This window comes from Amblyraja radiata, chromosome 10, assembly GCF_010909765.2.
Source record: "Amblyraja radiata isolate CabotCenter1 chromosome 10, sAmbRad1.1.pri, whole genome shotgun sequence".
Taxonomy (NCBI): domain Eukaryota; kingdom Metazoa; phylum Chordata; class Chondrichthyes; order Rajiformes; family Rajidae; genus Amblyraja; species Amblyraja radiata.
In genome coordinates, this window is record NC_045965.1 from 25,807,194 (window position 1) to 25,828,202 (window position 21,009).

General features: G+C 42.3%; 1 protein-coding gene across 2 annotated transcripts in view; it reads right to left on the minus strand.

Moving 5' to 3' along the window:
* atf6 (activating transcription factor 6) overlaps window positions 1-21,009 on the minus strand; it is a 226,792-nt gene that overhangs the window by 123,443 nt on the left and 82,340 nt on the right. For both annotated transcript variants that reach the window (XM_033028393.1, XM_033028392.1), the window contains exons 11-12: window positions 7,108-7,218; window positions 2,694-2,793 (exon numbers count right to left, since the gene is read on the minus strand). In XM_033028393.1, the coding sequence (XP_032884284.1) occupies window positions 2,694-2,793; window positions 7,108-7,218 (211 nt within the window). The remainder of the gene's footprint in view (window positions 1-2,693; window positions 2,794-7,107; window positions 7,219-21,009) is intronic.

The window sequence follows — 21,009 nt, forward strand, 5'->3', positions numbered from 1 at the left end:
ACTCAGAAGTGCAATTTCTATCTAATGAGTCACGAAGGAAACCCTTGACATGACGATCCCACACTGCTGTGAAGCGTGCTGCAGAGCCTTGGTTTTGTAAATAATACATTTCCTAGCTTGTTGACTCCTTAAAACTTACCAATTAAGGCAGCTTAATGCCATCATCAACTAATTCATCAAAAACTGTCAGCCCCTCTCTCATCATATAAAAGGATATGGGGTGACACTGTAGCATTACAGCTATCACTAGAACACAAGAAAATGTGTGGCCCCTCATGCTTGCCTGCCATTCAAAATGATCACAGTTTATCTTTGCTATTCTTAAGTCCCACTGTACCAGTGACCTGCGTGATCTCCAATGCTGTCTTTTTGGAGTTGAATGTTCCCTTGGGTCCCCTGGTTTCCTCTCAAAGATATGTTGGTTAACTATCAAATACAAATTTCTCTCAGTGTAGATGGGCAGCAGTAGAATCAGGGGTGAGAAGACATGATAAGGAACTGGGTGGAGGAATGGGATTGATGGCATCACTCTGTGAGCTTGCATACTCGATGGGCCAAATGGCTTTCTTCTATATTGTAACACATGACATCAATAAATGTACAAATTATTTCTCAGAATTGGAAGAATTTGTTGACAAAGTTAGAAGAACATTGAAATGATGAATGACCAGATACACCATAGAAACAGTCCCTTCAGCCCACCATATCCGCATCGATCACCGATCCCACGCACATTAACACCGTCCTACACATACTCGGGACCAAGCCAATTAACCGACAAACCTGTACGTCTTTGGAATGTGGGAGGAAACCGAAGATCATAGAGAAAACCCATGCGGTCACGGGGAGAACGTACAAACTTCGTACAGACAGCACCCGTAGTTGGGATTGAGCCTGTATCACCAGCAAACGCTGTAAGGCAACAACTCTACCACTGCACCATGGTGCCGCCCCTAATCTTAACTATGGCGCTGAGGACCAAAACAAATAGCCAATAAAAAACTGGTGCAAGTGGCAGGGAACCTCCAAATGAATGGAACTGTTCTGCTTCATCAGAAATACTGTTTCATCTCTGGAGAAAAACTTATTACAACCAAATTTGCAAAGCAGCACACTAACTTCAAGGCCTATAATTAATGAATATTGTAATTGTGGCATTAATTGTATCACATGTGTTCTTAATGTTTAGGAGATGTAAAATCATGTTTGCATGCCGACAAACCACTATCCTTTCAAGGTGTGCCAATCTCAGCAATGTAATTCTCATGCTGATCTGGGAAAAGAGAAAATACTGTGGAAAAAAAGTAAATATAAAACTGCCAACCATAAAGATCATGTTTTGCTTGGAGCTGAAGTAAAACAGCAATTAAAAAAATTAAATAAATTACACTTACAAGTGATTTTTCGAACTCACTCTCACTACCATGTAATTCTAGGTTTATTGGAGTCTACCAACCAGAATCCCATCAAACTACAGTTGAGTGCCATTAATAGAAATGAGAATTGTATTGTCACAGTTCCTTTTTTGTCCAAATATGTTGCTGGATAATATAGAATTTTAAAAATAAACTTGTTTCATAAATAAAAGAAACTTCAGACTATGTTGTGATTTTCAGTTTAAGGAACAATTTGTGTGTTATGTGCCGGGTTACTCCAGCTTCATGTGTCTTTTAGTTTAATTTAGTTTAGAGATACAGCGTGGAAACAGACCCTTCGGCCCACCAAGTCCGCGCCGACCAGATATCACCACTACTCTAGTTCTATCCTTCACCCTTGGGATAATTTACAGAAGCCAATTAACCTACAAATCTGCATGTCTTTGGGATGTGGGAAGAAATCGGAGCAGTTGGAAAAAACCCACGTCGGAACAGGGAGAACGTACAAACTCCGTACAGCTAGCACCCGTAGTGAAGATTGAACCTGGTTCTCTAGCGGTGTAAGGCAGCAACTCTACCGCATTCCTGTTAAGGCACAGGATTAGAGCAGGAAACATTTCAGCAGAATTGGGCCACGCGGTTTCTCAATTGTGTTCTACCATTCAATTAATGGTAGATTCATGTACCTTAGCCAACTACACTTTCAATCCCAACATTCAACTTCCTTAGCCTGTAAAACCTATGGACTTGAAACCAGTAATGTAGATATTTGATGACAGAGCATTCAAAAATTTCTACATTTTAAGATTTTTCACCATGAAGAAATCTCTTCCCTGTGTCTATCCTACATGGTTGTTCCCTGATCCTGAAAAGTCCACAGCTAAGGCTATTTATTCAAGGATATCCTGTTCATTCCCCTAAAGCTTAATTGTATATCAGAATCAGTAAAAAATCTGTAAAAAATAAATCATAAAGGAGACTCACATTTACAAATCTAAAAATGGTAATATTTTAAAGAAAAGGCCCAGAAAAGAACAAAAATATAATAGGAGTTTTAAAATTCCATGCCAACTGAAGATTCAAAAATCACATTTTGATCCTTTTGTAACTGTCTGGAAACAGACTTTTTTTTGGCTCCTCTGTATCACATTGTTTACAGAGCTCCAAAATTTTTCCCAAAGCCCACTGACTCAATTGCACTCTCATCTCCAAATATGAAGTTCAAATGACTTCTATTTCAGCAAATGTCATGCACATTTTATTATTAGGATCTTGACAAGCCACAAAGTCAGTGTTTTTTTTGTTGCAAGTACATACCGATAAAGTCCTTAATTTATGAAGCATCTTGGATCCTTTCCTCGACTTGTCACTGATTACTTCATGTCGATGGACCCACCCACGAAGTTCGTCTACAAGCCTGTACCAGCAAAATGGAGGAAATATTTAATAAACAGTAGCTTCTTCATCACTGGAGCAGTCACTTGAATATTCTCCACTTTATGACTGGACAACCAATGTAGAAGCTATTGGACTGTTTAAATGAATTATGTACTCAATGAAACTTACAACTTGGCAATATATAATCAGTTAGAGGGATCTTGACCAACTCTTTTTATTGCATAAATTTTAAGTAGCCTGCGTTGAGATACATATCGTTTGCAACAATAAATTATTTTTAATTCATCAATAGTGTGTGTGTTTATACTTGGAGATACACAGTTTAGCTGTGTTGACATATTCCTCAATAGGAAAATATAATCCAACAGCTGAATTTATGGTCTAGGTAACCCTGGATCCTTCCTATGCTTTATGTTTGCCTCGTGTAGAATGGTTGCATTTACCTTCTACAGGCACTCAACATTTGATTTGCTGCTGGCCTCAATGTTGTGGCCGTTTCGAAAGATAGGGCAGTCTATGGACAGTGACTGAGCTGCAGGCAGGAGAAATTGAGGGCCTGCCGACAGTGTTGCCCATTGGCCTATGACAGCTTATGCTGTCAGAAGCTCTTTTCCATTATTTCAAACCTCCTCCGGTGATCAGAGACATTTAGAAACAATTGAAAGATATAATGCCAAAACATTAAATGTAAAAAAGTAAATAACATTCATTTAATACTAGATTAAACTTACAAAATTAGAAACATTCCATTTGACTAAAATGAAAAAAATGTCAATGCTTCATTTAGTGAAGATCAGTGATCTCATTTAAATGAACAGACATCAGTGAGACACTTATAGCCAGAAAGGTATCTGGGTGCACAACCTGGAACACTCCAGAGTCCAATATATATATTTTGTTATTACAATGTGAAGTCTGCAACACACTGACACATCACTGTAAATAGATGATGGCTTTCATTGGATAGTTAGCCAGCTGTTTCCTGAAATGTAGTTGACATGATCCATATTCAATGAAAATGTACAGTCAATGGCCTCAACATGATCATATTGGACAATAGAGACCCAATTTGTTCTTTAAAAATGTTTTGTTTTCTAATAATACAAAATAACTCAGCAGACACCAATGAAAAGGATTAAATGAAAAGGCAAAGTCGCAAAAATTACGGTTATACTTCACAGAGATAATGTTGACTTGTGGTAGGTGTTCTTACATAAAAGGAATCAATTAATTATCTCTCTAGCCTTCTGAAACACTGAAGGGGTTTCTCAGGTATGTTAATTCCATTTCGATTCCAAAGTAATATGTTTTACAAGGAGATGAAGGCCATCAATATTTTGGTTTTGCTAATCCGAGAGCCACAATACTCAGAAATAAAGTTATTTTGTTCCTCTGCCCACAAATATGATATCAGACAAAGATCTACTGAAGACAGACACAAAGCGCTGGGGTAACTCAGCAGGTCACGCAGCATCTCTGGAGAAAAAGGACGGCTGATGTTTCGGGTCGGGCCACACCTTCAGTCCTGGCTGAATCATCACCCATCCTTTTTCTCCAGAGATGATGCCTGACCTGCTGAATTACTACAGCATTTATGTCTATCTTTGGCACAAACCAGCATCTGCAGTTCTTTGTTTCTACAAAGATCTATTAACCAAGTCCAAACTCTCTCAGTCATTCACCCACCAATCCATGATGCTGACTGATCTATATTGGTTCTCATTTAAAGCCTCTATTTTGAAAATTCTCAGTTTTACTTTCAATCTTTTCATGACCAAGATGCCCTTTACCTCCATTCCAATTTGCCCATTTTGTGTAGAATTATCTTCAGTAACCGAGCTGCGGAATTCTCTTTTTGAACTGCTCTGCCTCGCAGCCACCTATCCTTTTTGTTCTGTAAAGCACACCTGTTTGATCATATTTGTCATCGAGCTTAGGAGGATGAGGTGTGATCTTATGGAGGTGTATAAAATCATGAGAGGATTAGATTGGGTAGATGCACAGAGTCTTTTGCCCAGAGTAGGGGAATCGAGAACCAGAGGACATAGGTTTAAGGTGAAAGGTGGAAAGATTTTGTTGGGGTCCGACGGGGAACTTTTTCACACATAGAGTGGTGGGTGTAAGGAACGACCTGTGGAACGAGGTAGTTGAGGCAGAATCTTATGAAGCAATTAGTCAGGTACATGGATACGACAGGTTTTGAGGGAAATAAACCAAACACAGGCAAGTAGGACAAGTGTAAATGGGACATGTAGGTGGGTGTGGGCAGGTTGGACGGTGGGGAAGGAGAGCTTTATTAATTTGGAGCAGGATCGGGCCACCAAGCCCAAGGCTAGGTTACAACAGAAGAGAAGCAAGGCCAATCTTAGTATAAATAACCAAGAGTTGTGACCTTTATTTCTTGTCTCTCGAACAGCTGATTTAATTCATAAGTACTTCATAACAACTCAGTTCATCTGCCACACTACAAGGTGTCTCTGTGGGTGTTTCTTGGAATATGCTAGAGGCCTGTCCCACTTAGGAGACTTTTTAGGCGACTACAGGAGACCATGCAGTCACCACATGGTCGCCACATGTTCGCTGGTGGTTGCCGGGAAGTCACCTCCATGGTCGTGAATAGTTCGCGCATTCTCGGAACTTGTAGCGGCTTCATTCTGGTCGTCCCTAATTTTCCAACATGTTGAAAAATTTGCAGCAACCAGAATGAAGCCGCCATGGAGAGTAGAGAGGATTCACATGCCATATGTGCAGTTGTAGTGGGTTGCCAGGAGGTCATAGGTTCTCGTAGGTTCTCGTAGGTTGTAGCCGTGCTGACCAGTGAATTTCAGTGGCTCATTGGGGAAAAAAACGTAAACAGTAGTTTTCAGAACCAAGGATAACCGACCGGTAATGTTAATGTCCACCGAGCTTCACAGCCATGTATCTCTGGCTTCTTAAAAGTTATCTCCACTCCTTCTCCCCACCCCGTCTCCCCCTTCTCGCCTGAAAATCCGCCTAAGTGGGACAGGCCCATTACTATGTTGAAGTCGCCACCTAAATGTAAATTGCTTTTGTTGCTGCTTCAAGGAAGGAAAGGAAGTGTAAAAAATATAAAAGGCAAACGTCAATTGTTCCAGTACGTCAGCATCTGCACAAGCGCAATGAGCCAAATCCTTTAAGTTCCATTATTCTGTGAGCTGGAGATTTGCTTTGTTTAGTTCCCAATCTAAACATGATTATTTATAGCCCAGTCCCACGGTACGAGTCCATTCCAAGAGCTCTCCCGAGTTTAAAAAAAAATCAAACTCGTGGTAAGCACGGAGAATGAACGTAGTGGGTACATCGGAGGTTGGAGACGCCTCTTAGCGCTAACGGCAAGTACTCGGGAAGACTCGCTAACGGCAGGTAAGCACGGGAAGACTCGTGAAGATTTTTCAACATGATGAAAAATGTCCACGAGAGCCCCAAGTACCGACGAGTGGCCATTACCGTAAATCTCCGAGTTCGAATCAAGGCAAATTCAGGAGAACTCTTGGAATGAACTCGTACCGTGGGACAGGGCTTTTAAGACAATCCTTGTCTTGCAAGTTTTGCATTGTAATGCCCTGTGAAAGCCATTTGCAAACTGGGTGGGCTAAACGGTCTAAATGCTACATTCCTGTCCAGAGACAACTTCTAGAATTTCAGACAAGGCAGACAGAGCTTAAATGTTTCAATCAGCTGCCTCAAGCAGTGCATGGGAATAAATTGTTTGTTTGTACATTCATACAAAATAATTTTACCATTGGAATGCTGCTTTAAGCATTTCCAAGACAAGTGTAAAAGCAAACTCATCAGTAAGCTTTCACGTTGCTCAAAACAATGATCTAATTTTCTATTGCTTTACCTGTCCTTTAGCAGCATTTTATCAAAATCTATTCCATCAGGCCCTTAAAAGATTGTAAAGGTTTACACCCTACCCAAGCTAGAATTGAATTGCCAAGCCAAGCTCATTTTAACTTTTGAAATGACTGCTCTCACCATCATCAGCAACACCAACCAGCACCTTACAGTCACCACTGTAGGAAAACATTCAACCAACCATTCGATTCAGTTTGCGAAGTTCGCCTGAGGAACAATTAAAGGCCACAAAAAAGGAGCGTTTTTTAATTTGTTTGGGAGAACTCTTTTTCATGCTCCCTCTTAAATGGCCCTCCTTTGAATGTCCAGGGAAATTAAAATATAATTTAAATAATGTAGAACATCTGATTTCATTGCTAGGTATAATTTATTTGTCAAAATGTGCAACAAAAAAAAAACTTACCCCTAAAGCTCTCTTCAAATGAAGAAAACAAATAGCACTTTGAGAACTCACCGAAGTGACTCAGTCCTGTTGACGTGTGGTTGACATGCTCGTTGGACAAAGAGAAGAGATTCATCCTTTACCACCATGAGATCCTTCTTTTCCGAAATTGAAATTCCATTCCTGAAAGAAACATAGTTTGCTTTTCAGACGAAATAAAACAAATTTCTGCAGAATCTGTCGCATTAGCCTCAATGAATGCAAATAAAATCCAGCTGATGTTTCAACTGAGAGATGTAATTACATGGCAAACGCAGATAAATGCATACCATATTTTACTTTTTGGATTCCACCAAAGCAAAATCCTAATTAGTTAAGAACATACTAAGTTTGAACCGGGTGGCGCTAGCAATGGCTGCCATGCCAACAGTCTGCCTCGTCCATTCCTTCTTTGTGTTTTATAGTATGTGGCAAATGTATGTTTTAGTGTTCTTTAGCTTGTTTTGTGTGTGTGTGTGTGTGTGTGTGTGTGTGTGTGTGTGTGTGTGTGTGTGTGTGTGTGTGTGTGTGTGTGTGCGCGTGTGTGTGTGTTAGTCAACATTGCGGCCTAACACCATGGACTAGGCAGCCTCTGCTGGAGACCGACTTCAGGAGTTCTTGTGATCCCCTTGCCAGGGATCGACTTTAGAGCTCCACCCGCGGGATCCAGTGGACTTTAACATCCTGGGACCGACTTTGGGAGCTGCAAGCTGCAGGAGCTTCGATCGCCCCAACCCGGAGGTTTCGACCACCGGCTGCGGGAGCTTCAATCACCCCGACTGTGGATGGTTCGCCTGCCCAACCGCAGGAGAAAAAAAGAGGGAAAAAGATTGGACTTTACTGCTTTCCATCACAGTGAGGAATGTGGGGAATCTGCTGTGATGGATGCTTATGTTAACTTTTATGAAGTTGTGTGTCTTGGTGCTTTTTTTTAGTATGGCTGTATGGTAAATCGAATATCACTGTACCTTAATTGGTACACGTGACAATAAAAGACCATGAACCGTGAACCTTGAACATAACAATGACAGATGTCATGTTAACACCAAGCTTAATGTCCCATGATGTATGATAATTCTTCCCCGCACAGACGACTTCCCGATCATGCTTTACTCTCCTCCGTGTGGGTAACAACATTTGGCATTTTGTAACTTAACTGTGTTTACTTATCTGATTTCAGATGAAAATGAGAAGCAACCAATTCATTCTCATAGTCACAAGAGTCCTGGCTTCAGCATGAAACCTCTTCTTGATGCAAGGCTCAATGGAGTAAAAACTTTGTATTAAATGAAGGCAACAATATTGTGCAAAATAAATCAAAATAATCGGTTGTGCCACACATGCAATGCTGTTTCCTGTTGTAACGTTAGGAAGCAAGAAACACAAGTTCTGGCCAATGGATGTAACCATGACAGCATGATAATCAAAAGACAAAGAGCTGAAAGATTTACCAAGATGGCAGGAAATCAACCAAGGTTGAATTAAATAACGTAATTGTCAGTTGAATGCAACCCAGGGTTAAGCAAATATGAGCTATTGCAGAGGGTAAATAACAAAAACAAGTCGATATTGCAGTCTTTTTTCAAAAAGATTACAACAAGAACAAACTTTCGATGAAAACAAACTACTCCTCTTTTAATCGGGACTGGACTAAGTGGGTGCCGATGGGTCCCAATCACATGGGAGGCCTGGTTCGCCAACGCAACCCATTTCTCCAATGCAATATTCTACCACTAATCCGTTCCCCCAACGCAACCCATTCCTCCAACGCATTATTCCACCACTCACCAATAGCCCCTAACTGTGCAGGCATGGCTCATTTCCCCTCATCCCCCAGCACTTCCTCCCCTTCCTCTTCATGTATGGGAGGGGAGGAGTGGAGAGGGGGAGGAAGGGGGGTGTGTGGCAAGGAGGGCGTGGGGTGGGAGGGGAGGAGGGGAGGGTGTGTGCGCGTGGGCAGGGGAGTGTAGGACGGGGGGGAGAGGGTGGTGTGGGGGGGAGGGGGTGAGTGGGGGTGGGGGGGGTTGTGGGGAAGCAAGGGGAGGGGTGTGTGGGCAGGGGGAGGGTGTGTGGGTGGGGGGTTGTGGAGCGAAGGGCTGGGGGGAGAAGGGTGTGTGGGCGGGGAGAAGGGTGTGTGGGGCGTGGAGGGGTGTGCGGGCGATGTGGACTCACAGCGGGCGCTGGTCGCTGGATGTTCACCTCTGCCGGATCAGTCTCCGTTTTCCATTTGGCGACATCTCCGACACCGCGCCGGGCCGCTTCCGGTCCCTCCGAAAAGTGGTTGGAGACCTCCGATGGCCATCCAGAGCCTCCCTCAGCTCCAGTAAAGACGCGATGGCGCAGGAAGGGGCGGACCATCCCGCGGAGTGACAGGAGAAAAGACTAATACCGTTTTTGCGCAAATAGAGTGACCACGCAAATCGGAAGATAACAAGATCTGAGTTTAGTTATGTATAGATGGAGGATTACCAGTCAATCTCAGGAATAAGCCCAAATTTTCCAACAGTTAACCAACTCTTCACTCTGTCCAATGATTCCGAATAAGAAATAAAACCGGCACAGATCCATAAAAGTAATCAAATATGTCCTTTCAAATGAAGTTCAGTTTTTGTTTACACATCCCTCGATGCAAAAAGTAAATCTATGACTGACATTCAGCAGTCTTCTGAAAATTCAAAATCATTTTCATTTATATTATTACATCCTGTGATGAGGGATAAAGATGTATTAGCTGACTTTTCTGTAACAGCCAATGGAATACTGGCCAATAGGAATTTGAAATTATGAACTTATCCGGAACCACTTCTACTGTGTTGGCCAGAAATCTGGAGGCAATATAGTTAAAGCTCATAAAGCTCAAGAAAGAAGAGCCCTGCCATGCCCGGTCAAGGAAGATTCAACAATACAGTAAAATGTGCCATTTCACGAGTCACTGAGCTTGGTCAAATGTGATACTTTTCACAATCCTCACAGAATAAGGTAACTAGCTTCTTGTTATTTTCACATATCATCATTATATAGAACGTGCAGAAAAAATAAACATATGCCGACCATTATTCTACTTGGAGATATGCTTGATGGGCAAGAATAATGAACCAAACTGCATTCAAAAGGATAAATGCATTGAAACAAGAAGTAACTGCAACATTTTCCAACATCCTTTAATTTTATGTTTAGAGATACAGCATGGCAACAGGCCCTTCGTCCCACCAAGTACACGCCAACCATTGATCACCCGTTCGTACTAGTTATGTGTTATTTCATTTTCTCATCCAATCCCTACACACTAGGGAGGTTTTAGAAGCCAGCTAACCTTCAAACCCCGCACATCTTTGGGATGCGGGACGAAATGGGAGCACCCACGCAGTCACAGGGAGAACGTGCAAACTCCACACAGACTACATCTGAGGTCAGGATCAAACTGGGGTCTCTGGCACTATGAGGCAGCAGCTCCGTGTTGCCCTAAAACAAATACTTATGACTAATGGTTTGTACAAACTTAATTGCTTACATTTGCGCTATCTTGGTTAAAACAAATACTTCTCAACAACCCTAAACAAATATTTGTCCTCAGATGCCTTTTCACACACTGGCAACAATTTTTAAAGTATGTCAACAAATGATTGAATTTAATGAATAATCTGACATTCCATTGACTATCTGATTTCCCCAAACCCCATGTTAGAAAGTTTCAGTTGACTAAACAAATGAATGTGAACTGCACCCAGAAAATGTTCATCCTTGCAATTCTGTCACTGGTTAAACAAACACAAAGCCAAACCAAAACAAGATGTCATTTCACTTCAGTTGTTGGAATTTGCAATTTTTTTTTAATGATTTAAAGCTGAGAAAACAAAAGTTAAGATTATGTGACTGAGATGAGACCAGAGATTAGGGATCGCCATTTGCTAATGATCACTTTTCATGGCTCAGCAGTTTAATAACAATTGAAAATTGCCACGTGCATAAAAACTGCAAAGTAGAATCCTCTCCATGTTTTTCCCTACATTTTCAACTCAACTGTGATGCCAATGAAGCACTTTCTCGGACCAAGGATAACAAATATTTTACTAACAATAGCAGCTTTTAAAAAACGATTGCAATGTAAAACTTATTTTAAAAAATCATTGTGACTTCAAGTCATGCACTATGAAGTTTTTTGGCAGATTTAAAATGTAGTAAAAGATTCAGCTTTGCAAAGACCTCAGTGTACTTAAACTTGAGTGATGATTGGTGTGCTCAATGCGTTGATTCACAACATTGTTCTGAGAAAGTATGAGAACACCATTTTGTTGAACCACTGAAGCAATAGTTTAAATTGATTGACTGACTTCCTCAAGGATGCTCAAGAGTCAAACATGTTCATATAAGGGCGGAGTCATATATTGAGCTGATCGACTAACGTTGGGAACTGTTCTTTTTCAATGTACTTGCAAATATCAGATTTTAACACCAATCCAACAGCTTTATCATCCACAATCATGATCCTTATTCTCTTTCCTGATAATTTTAAACTAAGTTTGTATTCTCAACCTGCTGCAAGAGGATTTGATCTAATTTGCTGGTTTATTAGTTGAGTATATGACAATTATTCATATCATACTGATTCAAACTGCTAAACCAGCTCCGATGGCTCTGCAGGAAAATCCAGTGAGGTAGCAAAAGACACAGCAAAGAAATCCAGATCCACTCTGGCAGTTGTCAGTCAGCCAACAGCTCTCCTCAGTGCCATAAAGGAGAGAATAAAATCAGCTAATCCTCAGTACACCCAGTTAGAAAGTAAGCACATCTGAACACTGTAAGGGAACAAAATGTGACTGATATGCCTACTATACCATTTAAAGTTACACATAAAGAGTCCCTCTTTATACAATATGTTGCAATGCTACTATGCCCATAAATTCCACACTCCATAATATGTTATCATTTCATTTGAAATTTATCCAGCTAAATTATGAATAATTACAAGAAAACAGATATACGAGTCATACAATGCTGAGGGCTATTGTTTCCTGAAGGTTTTTGTTTCTCTCATGAGTCACTAATTCCTTTGCATTTAAAATCTGTGAGTGTCAGTGTACCCATTCTCGAGAAATAAGAGCTGTATCAAGACCATTAGGTGTGATGTGCTTTGTTGCTTCCACGAGGTTAAGCAAAAGTTTTCTCAGCAACAACCCAAATTCTTATATACAATTGTAACAGTCTGCATTTATCTCCCCAGTTCTCAGAACTACTCTAAATGCCAACATCATCCATGCATCTCTCTGAAACTGCTCAACTTTATGACAGCTTCATAAAGTTGTGCAGCATGGTAACAGCCACACAAGGGCATTGGCAAGCAGAAACCAAACTGTATTGTGAAATAGTCATTCTCTACTTCCTGAGAAGATAACGGAGAGTCGGATTGTCAAGGAAGACTCTCTCTAACTTCTACAGGTGCACAGTCGAGAGCATACTGACCGGTTGCATCGTGGCTTGGTTCGGCAATTTGAGCGCCCTGGAGAGGAAAAGACTACAAAAAGTAGTAAACACTGCCCAGTCCATCATCGGCTCTGACCTTCCTTCCATCGAGGGGATTTGTCGTAGTCGCTGCCTCAAAAAGGCTGGCAGTATCATCAAAGACCCACACCATCCTGGCCACACACTCATCTCCCTGCTACCTTCAGGTAGAAGGTACAGGATCCTGAAGACTGCAACAACCAGGTTCAGGAATAGCTACTTCCCCACAGCCATCAGGCTATTAAACCTGGCTCGGACAAAACTCTGATTATTAATAACCACTTTCTGTTATTTGCACTTTACCAGTTTATTTATTCATGTGTGTATATATTTATATCATGGTATATGGACACATTTATCTGTTTTGTACTAAATGCCTACTATCTTCTGTGTGTTTAAGCAAAGCAAGAAATTCATTGTCCTATACAGGGACACATGACAATAAACTCACTTGAACTTGAACACTTGAACTTCCTTTCAGCTATTAATATTTTTCCCAAAAATATCACTTGTCATTCATTTAAACCCTTTGCAATTAACCATGCTCCCTAAATTACAATACTGACTAAAAGCTTTAAATAAACCTCCAACTCATTCCTTGCAGGTCTTCTGATGAACTGAGTCAGTATGGTACAGTGGTATCTGAAGTTAAAGTAGAAGTTTAGTTTATTGCCACGTGTGCCGAGGTACCGTGAAAAGCATGCTCATTAACAATTCATTAACTTCATTTTGCTTTTTATCTTTTTGAGTTTGCTAAGCATGCTAAGTTATGGAGATGCATGAACTTGGCACACCTAAACATTCTGGTTGACCGCAGGGATTTGTCCTTCTCATGAGACCTTGGTGTTTCAGTGGCCAATTTAAAGCAAACTTAAAAAAATAACACTGCTGCAAGTCTTTGATAAAAATAAATTACAAATCAACAAAGTTCACACTTTCAGCACGTGAACAAAGACAAGGTTGTCAATGGAAAAATAAATACCTTGAGAGTTTAGAAAATTATTCTTTTGTAACTGAAGACTAATACTCTGTGTGCCCACATCTTAAACTCAGATTAAACATAATTAACATTTGAAGTGGAAAATAATCCACAAATGTTAACATGGTTCAGGTATGTTGGCTGGGATGTATAAAATATGTGTTGAAATGTACAATTTGCAATTCCTTTTATAGACTTTGTGTTACTTTTAAATAGATCAGTGAGTGCCATAGATCATGTTCATTCCATTTTTCTCATGTTTTATGATTTGGTTTTTCAGCTGATAGGGGAAATATTTTTCCAAAGCATTTGCAATGGATATGTCTCCAAGGTAACTGAACTTGGAAAACGTTGTATGCTGGTTCACACCTCCTTCATGTGCAGAACAGAACCTGCTACTCTGGCATTATCATGTCCAAATTTAAGAAAGGGTACAACAGTGGGGAAAAGTCATACATTGATTTTCACATCTTAGATATCAACCACAAATTAATGAAACTCTGTCATCATCTTTCAGTTTAGTCACCATGTTATCCTGCCAGGTGTGGTAACATTTGAGTTTACATAGAAACATAGAAAATAGGTGCAGGAGGAGGCCATTCGGCCCTTCGAGCCAGCACCACCATTCATTGTGATCATGGCTGATCATCCCCTACCAATAACCCGTGCCTGCCTTCTTCCCATGTCCCTTGACTCCACTAGCCCCTAGAGCTCTATCTAACTCTCTCTTAAATCCATCCAGTGACTTGGCCTCCACTGCCCTCTGTGGCAGGGAATTCCACAAATTCACAACTCTCTGGGTGAAAAAGTTTTTTCTCACCTCAGTCTTAAATGGCCTCCCCTTTATTCTAAGACTGTGGCCCCTGGTTCTGGACTCGCCCAACATTGGGAACATTTTTCCTGCATCTAGCTTGTCCAGTCCTTTTATAGTTTTATATGTTTCTATAAGATCCCCCCTCATCTTTCTAAACTCCAGTGAATACAAGCCCAGTCTTTTCAATCTTTCCTCATATGAAAGTCCCGCCATTCCAGGGATCAATCTCGTGAACCTACGCTGCACTGCCTCAATCACAAGGATGTCCTTCCTCAAATTAGGAGACCAAAACTGTACACAAGAGCCCTATACAACTGCAGAAGAACCTCTTTCATCCTATACTGAAATCCTCTTGTTATGAAGGCCAACATTCCATTAACTTGGCCTTCATAACAAGAGGATTTCAGTATTTGAAATGAAATACCACCCATTTTCCCCCTGAAAATAGTAAAATGATGTTTGTCTGAAATCTAATTTGAAGCTGTATTCAAATTTGTGACAAACCAATCGACAACCACCAACAGAAGACATTTTAACTTTCTTTTGGTTTGCCAATTACATGCAGGTATGGTACAAATCATTACCACCTCACTGTTGAACCTCCCATTAGCACCCATCCAATTCCATTTCTCGTTCAACGACACACAAACAATGCTAGTTTTGTCTGATCAAATAAAGCTGCACATTTATGCAAATGTTCATAAGAAAAATCTATTTGAGAACTAATGGGAAAAAATATCCTTTAACTAAAGAAAAAAAGGCTGAAAAAAGATTTGCGGTCAAAGAAATAAAAAACATTGCGAAGACTAAAACATATTACACCATGGCCGTCCGAAAGAAAAAAGTGACCCAAAAAAAAATTTCAAAAAATAAATAAAAAATAAATTTAAAAAAATCGGGGGGGAAAAAAAAAATCAATGTATCCACTTTGGAAACGGTCAGTTCTCTGTTCTCTCGTCCCCGGGCGGGAGTGGCTGAATCTGAACCCAACGGCTGTAACCCCAACACCAGTCGCCACTGCGGCGGAGCCCGCTCCCCTCGCCTCCCGCTGCCGCCGGGGCCCACCTTCCCCCCGCACCACCCCCGCTGGGCTCATGCCACCCCCGCTGGGTTCATGCCACCCCCGCTGAGCCCACGCCACCCTCGCTGGGTCCACGCCACTCCCGCTGACCCCCACTGGGTCTACGCCACCCCCGCTGGGCCCACGCCACCCCCGCTGGGTCCACGCCACTTTCGCTGACCCCCGCTGGGCACACGCCACCCCCGCCACCTTCATTCCCCCCGCCCGCTGGGCCGCCACCCCCACGGGACCCACGCCACCTTCATTCCCCCCGCCCGCTGGGCCCGCGCCACCTTCATCTTCGCCCCCCCCGCAAGAAAGAGGGGGGATGTGAGATGGGGGAGGGGGGAGGGGGAGAGAGAGGGGAAGGGAGAGGAGAGAGAGATGGGGAGGGGAGAGGGAAAGGGGAATTATCTTGAGTGAGATTGCAAACTTAAGGTAGGTTTTAGAGCTATTATATTTTCTCCTCCATATGAATAATATTAAACAATATCAAATAATATCAAACAATTGGAACTGCTTTCTTTTCCTTTATATCAATACTGAAAAATATGAATTCCATAGTTTGTGACATAAAAACACATTTTAATGGGATCATTATATACAGATGTAACATTTCCATTTTGAGATCGGGGGGGGGTGCTGGGGGCAAATATGCGTCAAGCCGATAGCCTAATCGTTAAAGAGTTAAAAGATAGCCTAATCGATAAAGCGCTGAGAAGAGGAATCAGAGCTGCCAAGGAAAGATACTCTGAGAAGTTGAGGAGCAAGTTCTCAGCTAGTGATTCTTCTTCAGTTTGGAAGGGCATGCAAGAAATCACCAGCTATAAGAGGAAAGCTCCCCGCTCTTTGGACAATTGTCAGCTGACGAACAACCTGAATGAGTGTTCAAAAGGGAACTGCAGATGCTGGAATATCGAAGGTACACAAAATTGCAGGGGAAACTCAGCGGGTGCAGCAGCATCTATGGAGCGAAGGAAATAGGCGACGTTTCGGGCCGAAACCCTTCTTCAGACTCGTATTACTGGGGGCGTATTACTGCAGGCTTGAAAATCAGAAACGTAATCCTGAAACCCCCTCCCCAACAAACACAGCCAGACCCCAGTCTGCAAAGAATGGACCCGGCACCCTCTCCTTCCCATTCACCACTTCACACCTACTTAAGGCAAGACTCCAGTATGAAAAGAGTGGAACCTTTCCCACCCCACCCAACCACTTCACACCCACTCACAGCCTGACCTCAGTCTGCAAAGACTGGGCCCTTCTACACCCACCCCACTCCAATCACCACTCCACTCCAATCACCACTTCACACCCAATGACTGCACCTCCACAGACGCCTCTGTCAAGCTTCTCAAGTTTGTGGATGACAAAACCCTGATTGGACTGATCCAGGATGGGGATCTCTGTACTCTTTTCAGTTTGACATCTTTCCTATAACATGGTGCCCAGAACTGAACACAATATTCTAAATGCAGTCTCACCAACGTCTTATACAACTGCAACATGACCTCCCAACTTCTATACTCAATACTCTGATTGATGAGGGCCAAAGTGCCAAAATACTTTTTGACCACCTGATATACCTGCGACACGACCTTCAAGGAACCATGCAACCATCAACCATTCCTCTGCCCACCTGGCTAATTGATCCAGATCCTGCTGCAATCTTTCACAACCATCTTCACTATCTGCAAAACCACTCACTTCTGTATCATCAGCAAACTTGCTAATCTTGCCCTGTTCTGTGACGTTTCAGAGTGCTGGAGTAACTCAGCGGGTCGGGTGAGTATAGAAGTTGGGAGGTCATGTTGCAGCTGCATAAGAAGTTGGTGAGGCCGCATTCAGAGTATTGTGTTCAGTTCTGGGCACCATGTTATAGGAAAGATGTCATCAAACTGGAAAGGGTACAGTGAAGATTTATGAGGATGTTGCCAGGACTAGAGAGCCAGAGCTATAGGGAGAGGTTGAGTAGGCTGGGACTCTATTTCATGGAGCACAGGAGGCTGAGGGATGTTCTAATAGAGGGTAATAAAATCATGATTTGATTAGATATGGTTGAGTCTTTTGTCCAGAGTAAGTGAATCGAGGAGCAGAGGACATAAGTTTAAGGTGAAGGGCAAAAGATTTAATAGGAATCTGAGGGGTATGTTTTTCACACAGAGGGTGGTAGGTGTATGGAACAAGCTGCCAGAGGAGGTAGTTGTGGCAGGGACTATCGCAACATTTAAGAAACAGTTAGACAGGTACATGGATAGGACAGGTTCGGAGGGATATGGATCAAACGTGGGCAGGTGGGACTAGTGCAGATGGGACCTGCTGGGCCGAAGGGCCTGTTTCCACACTGTATCACCCTATGACTCTATCTTTCCCTCTCAAACCCATTCTCCTGCCTTCTCCCCATTACCCCTGACACCCCTATCAATCAAGAATCTATCAATCTCCTCCTGAAAAATGTCCATTGACTTGACCTCCACAGCTGTCTGTGGCAATGAATTCCACAGTTCATCACCCTCTGACTTAAGAAATTCCTGCTCATCTCCTTCCAAAAGGAATGTCTTTTAATTCTGAGGCTGTGGCCACTGGTCCTAGACTCTCCCACTAGTGGAACCATCCTCTCCAAATCCACTCCATCGAGGTTTTTACCAGGCTGGGACAGACGGCAACAGCTTCACACCATGTCCCAAAGCTTGTGTCCTGTCCTGCATCACCCAAGGCAGCAGAGACGTTATAGGAGAGGGCAAGCACTCTAACAAAGTAGCTCACGATGGTTTGGGTAACATTCAGGAATGTCTATGCATGGCACATCATGAATATTACTGAAGAACGGTCTTGACCCGAACTATAATCTATACCTTTTCTCCAGAGATGCTGCCTGACCCGCTGAGTTACTCCAGCATTCTGTGAAACGTCGACTATTCATATTCTCCGCAGATACTGCCTGACCCGCTGATTTACTCCAGCACTTTGTGATTATTTTCCCTTCACCTATCTGCCCAAGCCCACTCTCCCCCTCCTTTCCTATGTTCCTTTGCACCCATAAACCTCTCTTTGCCTTTGCATTTCACTCCTCTTTCAAATCTGCTCTACTTATCTACATGCATTTTTCTTCTTCACTTTTTAGTCATAGAATGATGCAGTGTGGAAACAGGCCATTCAGCCCAACTTGCCCACACGGACCGACATGCCCCATCTACACTAGTCCCACTCACACGTGTTTGGCCCATATCCATCTAAATCTGTCCTATCCCTGTACGTGTCCAAATGTCTCTTAAGCATTAGGATAGTCCCAGTCTTAACTACCTCCTCTGGCAGCTCGTTACATACACCCAGCATCCTTTGCGTGAAAAAGCTACCTCAGATTCCTGTTAATTTCTGAAATATTGGTCATAAATTTGGTGCAAAAATGCTCCAAAACAAGGCTCAGAATGGATCAGAGAGCATCTAAAACCCCATAGCTTCCAAGTCCCTTAAGCGGGCCCTGGACCCCGGCATCGAGGGACTTCACGCTTCGCGCTCGTGATGTGTGCAGCGCACACATTATTTCACATTAAGTTTTTTGTAATCTGGTCATGCCACCCCCCTTTTTGAAAAGCTTCGTACGGGCCTGTTACACTCAGTTGTTTTCATCGTTTTGTCCACCCTAATGCATTGTCAGCAATTAATAATAAATTGTTTAAGTGGTCATAGTAGAGGGCAACTCGTGCAGAATCCTACTTCAGTCATCCAAATGAACACATTAGTCTGACTTCAGTAATTCAAATGAACACACAGGCTGACTCCACCCAAATCTATTGCAAAACTTATTACATGGTGCAAGAGTTATTGGCAGTTCCACTGTTTTTAATGATGTAGAGTACACACCAGTTAAGAAGTGGAAAAGGATGACAGCATGCATATTATTTTAAAAGTTTGTTATTGATAAACACTACATCATTGGATGCAAGCAGCATGCTGTAACATATTCTCAAAGCTCATAACATCCTTCCTCAGCATCTGTCACTTCCCCCTCGTTTGACACTTTGGTTCTCTGCATCTCAGTGATGTCAGATCCTTTGTTTCTATATTATTAATATCTGAAAATGTTGAATTTATTAGAAGACACGCTCCAAAAAAGTCTCAATCACAGCCAACATTTTTATAAAAAGAGATGAAGCGGAGCAAAACATGCACATTTTTGAGCTCCTTATTGATATTATTCATTGCAATTCTTGCAATTCAACTGAAAGAGTAAAGGGATAAAAATATATTTCAAAAGAGGAAAAATTAAAAAAAAACATTTTAAGCTGTAAAATGGGAGCAACGGTGAAGACGGACCAAAGCAGATACCATTTTTATATTGAAGTCAGTCAAGTCCTTGCAAATAAACGAGGACTTGACTTTAAAATCAGGTTATCAAGTCTTAATAGAAGATCACTTAACTGTGATTTTACCAGACTTGTTAAGACCATGTAGTGCAAAATACAATCAAATACAAGAGTATCACAGACTCTAAACATCAACAGCACACCACCCCATTCCTCTCCTCGTGACACTAAAACCAGGTCAGCCCCTCTATACCATTGTGCAGAATAGGATGAGTAAAGCACGTCTGCAGGAAGCAGCCAGGGCCGGCGTTAAGCCGATTTGACCGATTGCTCCCAATTGGGCCCCGCACTAATGTTCAGTATTTCGTACGGAAATACGAATTCTCTTTGCTAAATAAAGATTTTTTTAAATTCGCCATCCGGATTTTTTTAAACGAACATGTATAACAACCGCTGCACGGCCATCATACACAAACGATTTGTTAACTAGTGCTGTTAGCACATCTTAACGGTAAGTACTTAACACCTTGTTATGCAATGTCATGAATCTGTATCTATCCACATTCCTCAGTAAATGTTATAGTGTTTTGAACAAGTATTAATGACGCCGTGTTCCTTTGAATAAAATTCACGCGGCGTCATTAATACTTGTTTAAAACACAATTACATTTACTGAGGAATGTAGATCGGTGACACGTTGAGAATTTCATTTAACTCACCATCATGAGTGAGGGCCCCGGACCGCGAGAAGGGGCTTCTTCCTGGTGTGCAGGTTTGTCATTCACCTACCGACCCACGTTGTGTCCAAAGATCTTGGATCCAGTTCCCTTTTGAACATCTTATAGCGGATCTTTGGTTGTGTCTCTCTGTCTTTTGCTCACTCCCTCCCTCCCTCCCTCTTTCTCTCGCGCTCTCTCTCCTGCTCCCCATATTGTCTCTCTCTAGCTCTCCCACTCCCTCTCTATCACCCTGTCCCCTCAGCATTCCTGGAATGACGTTTTGCAGTAGACAAAAATGCTGGAGAAACCCTGCGGGTGAGGCAGCCGCCTGGCCCACTGAGTTCCTCCAGCACTCTGTGTTTTTTGTTTGGCTCTGAAGTTGAAGTTGGCTCAGCGGGACAGGCAGCGGCTCTGGGGAGAGGGTTGTGTTTCTGGTCGAGACCCTTCTTCAGACAATCACAAGTACTCTCATCGACGCGAGTTCAGTTCGGTCTGAAGAAGGGTCTTCTCTCCAGAGTCGCTGCGCTGCCTGTCCTGCGGAGTTACTCCAGCTTTAT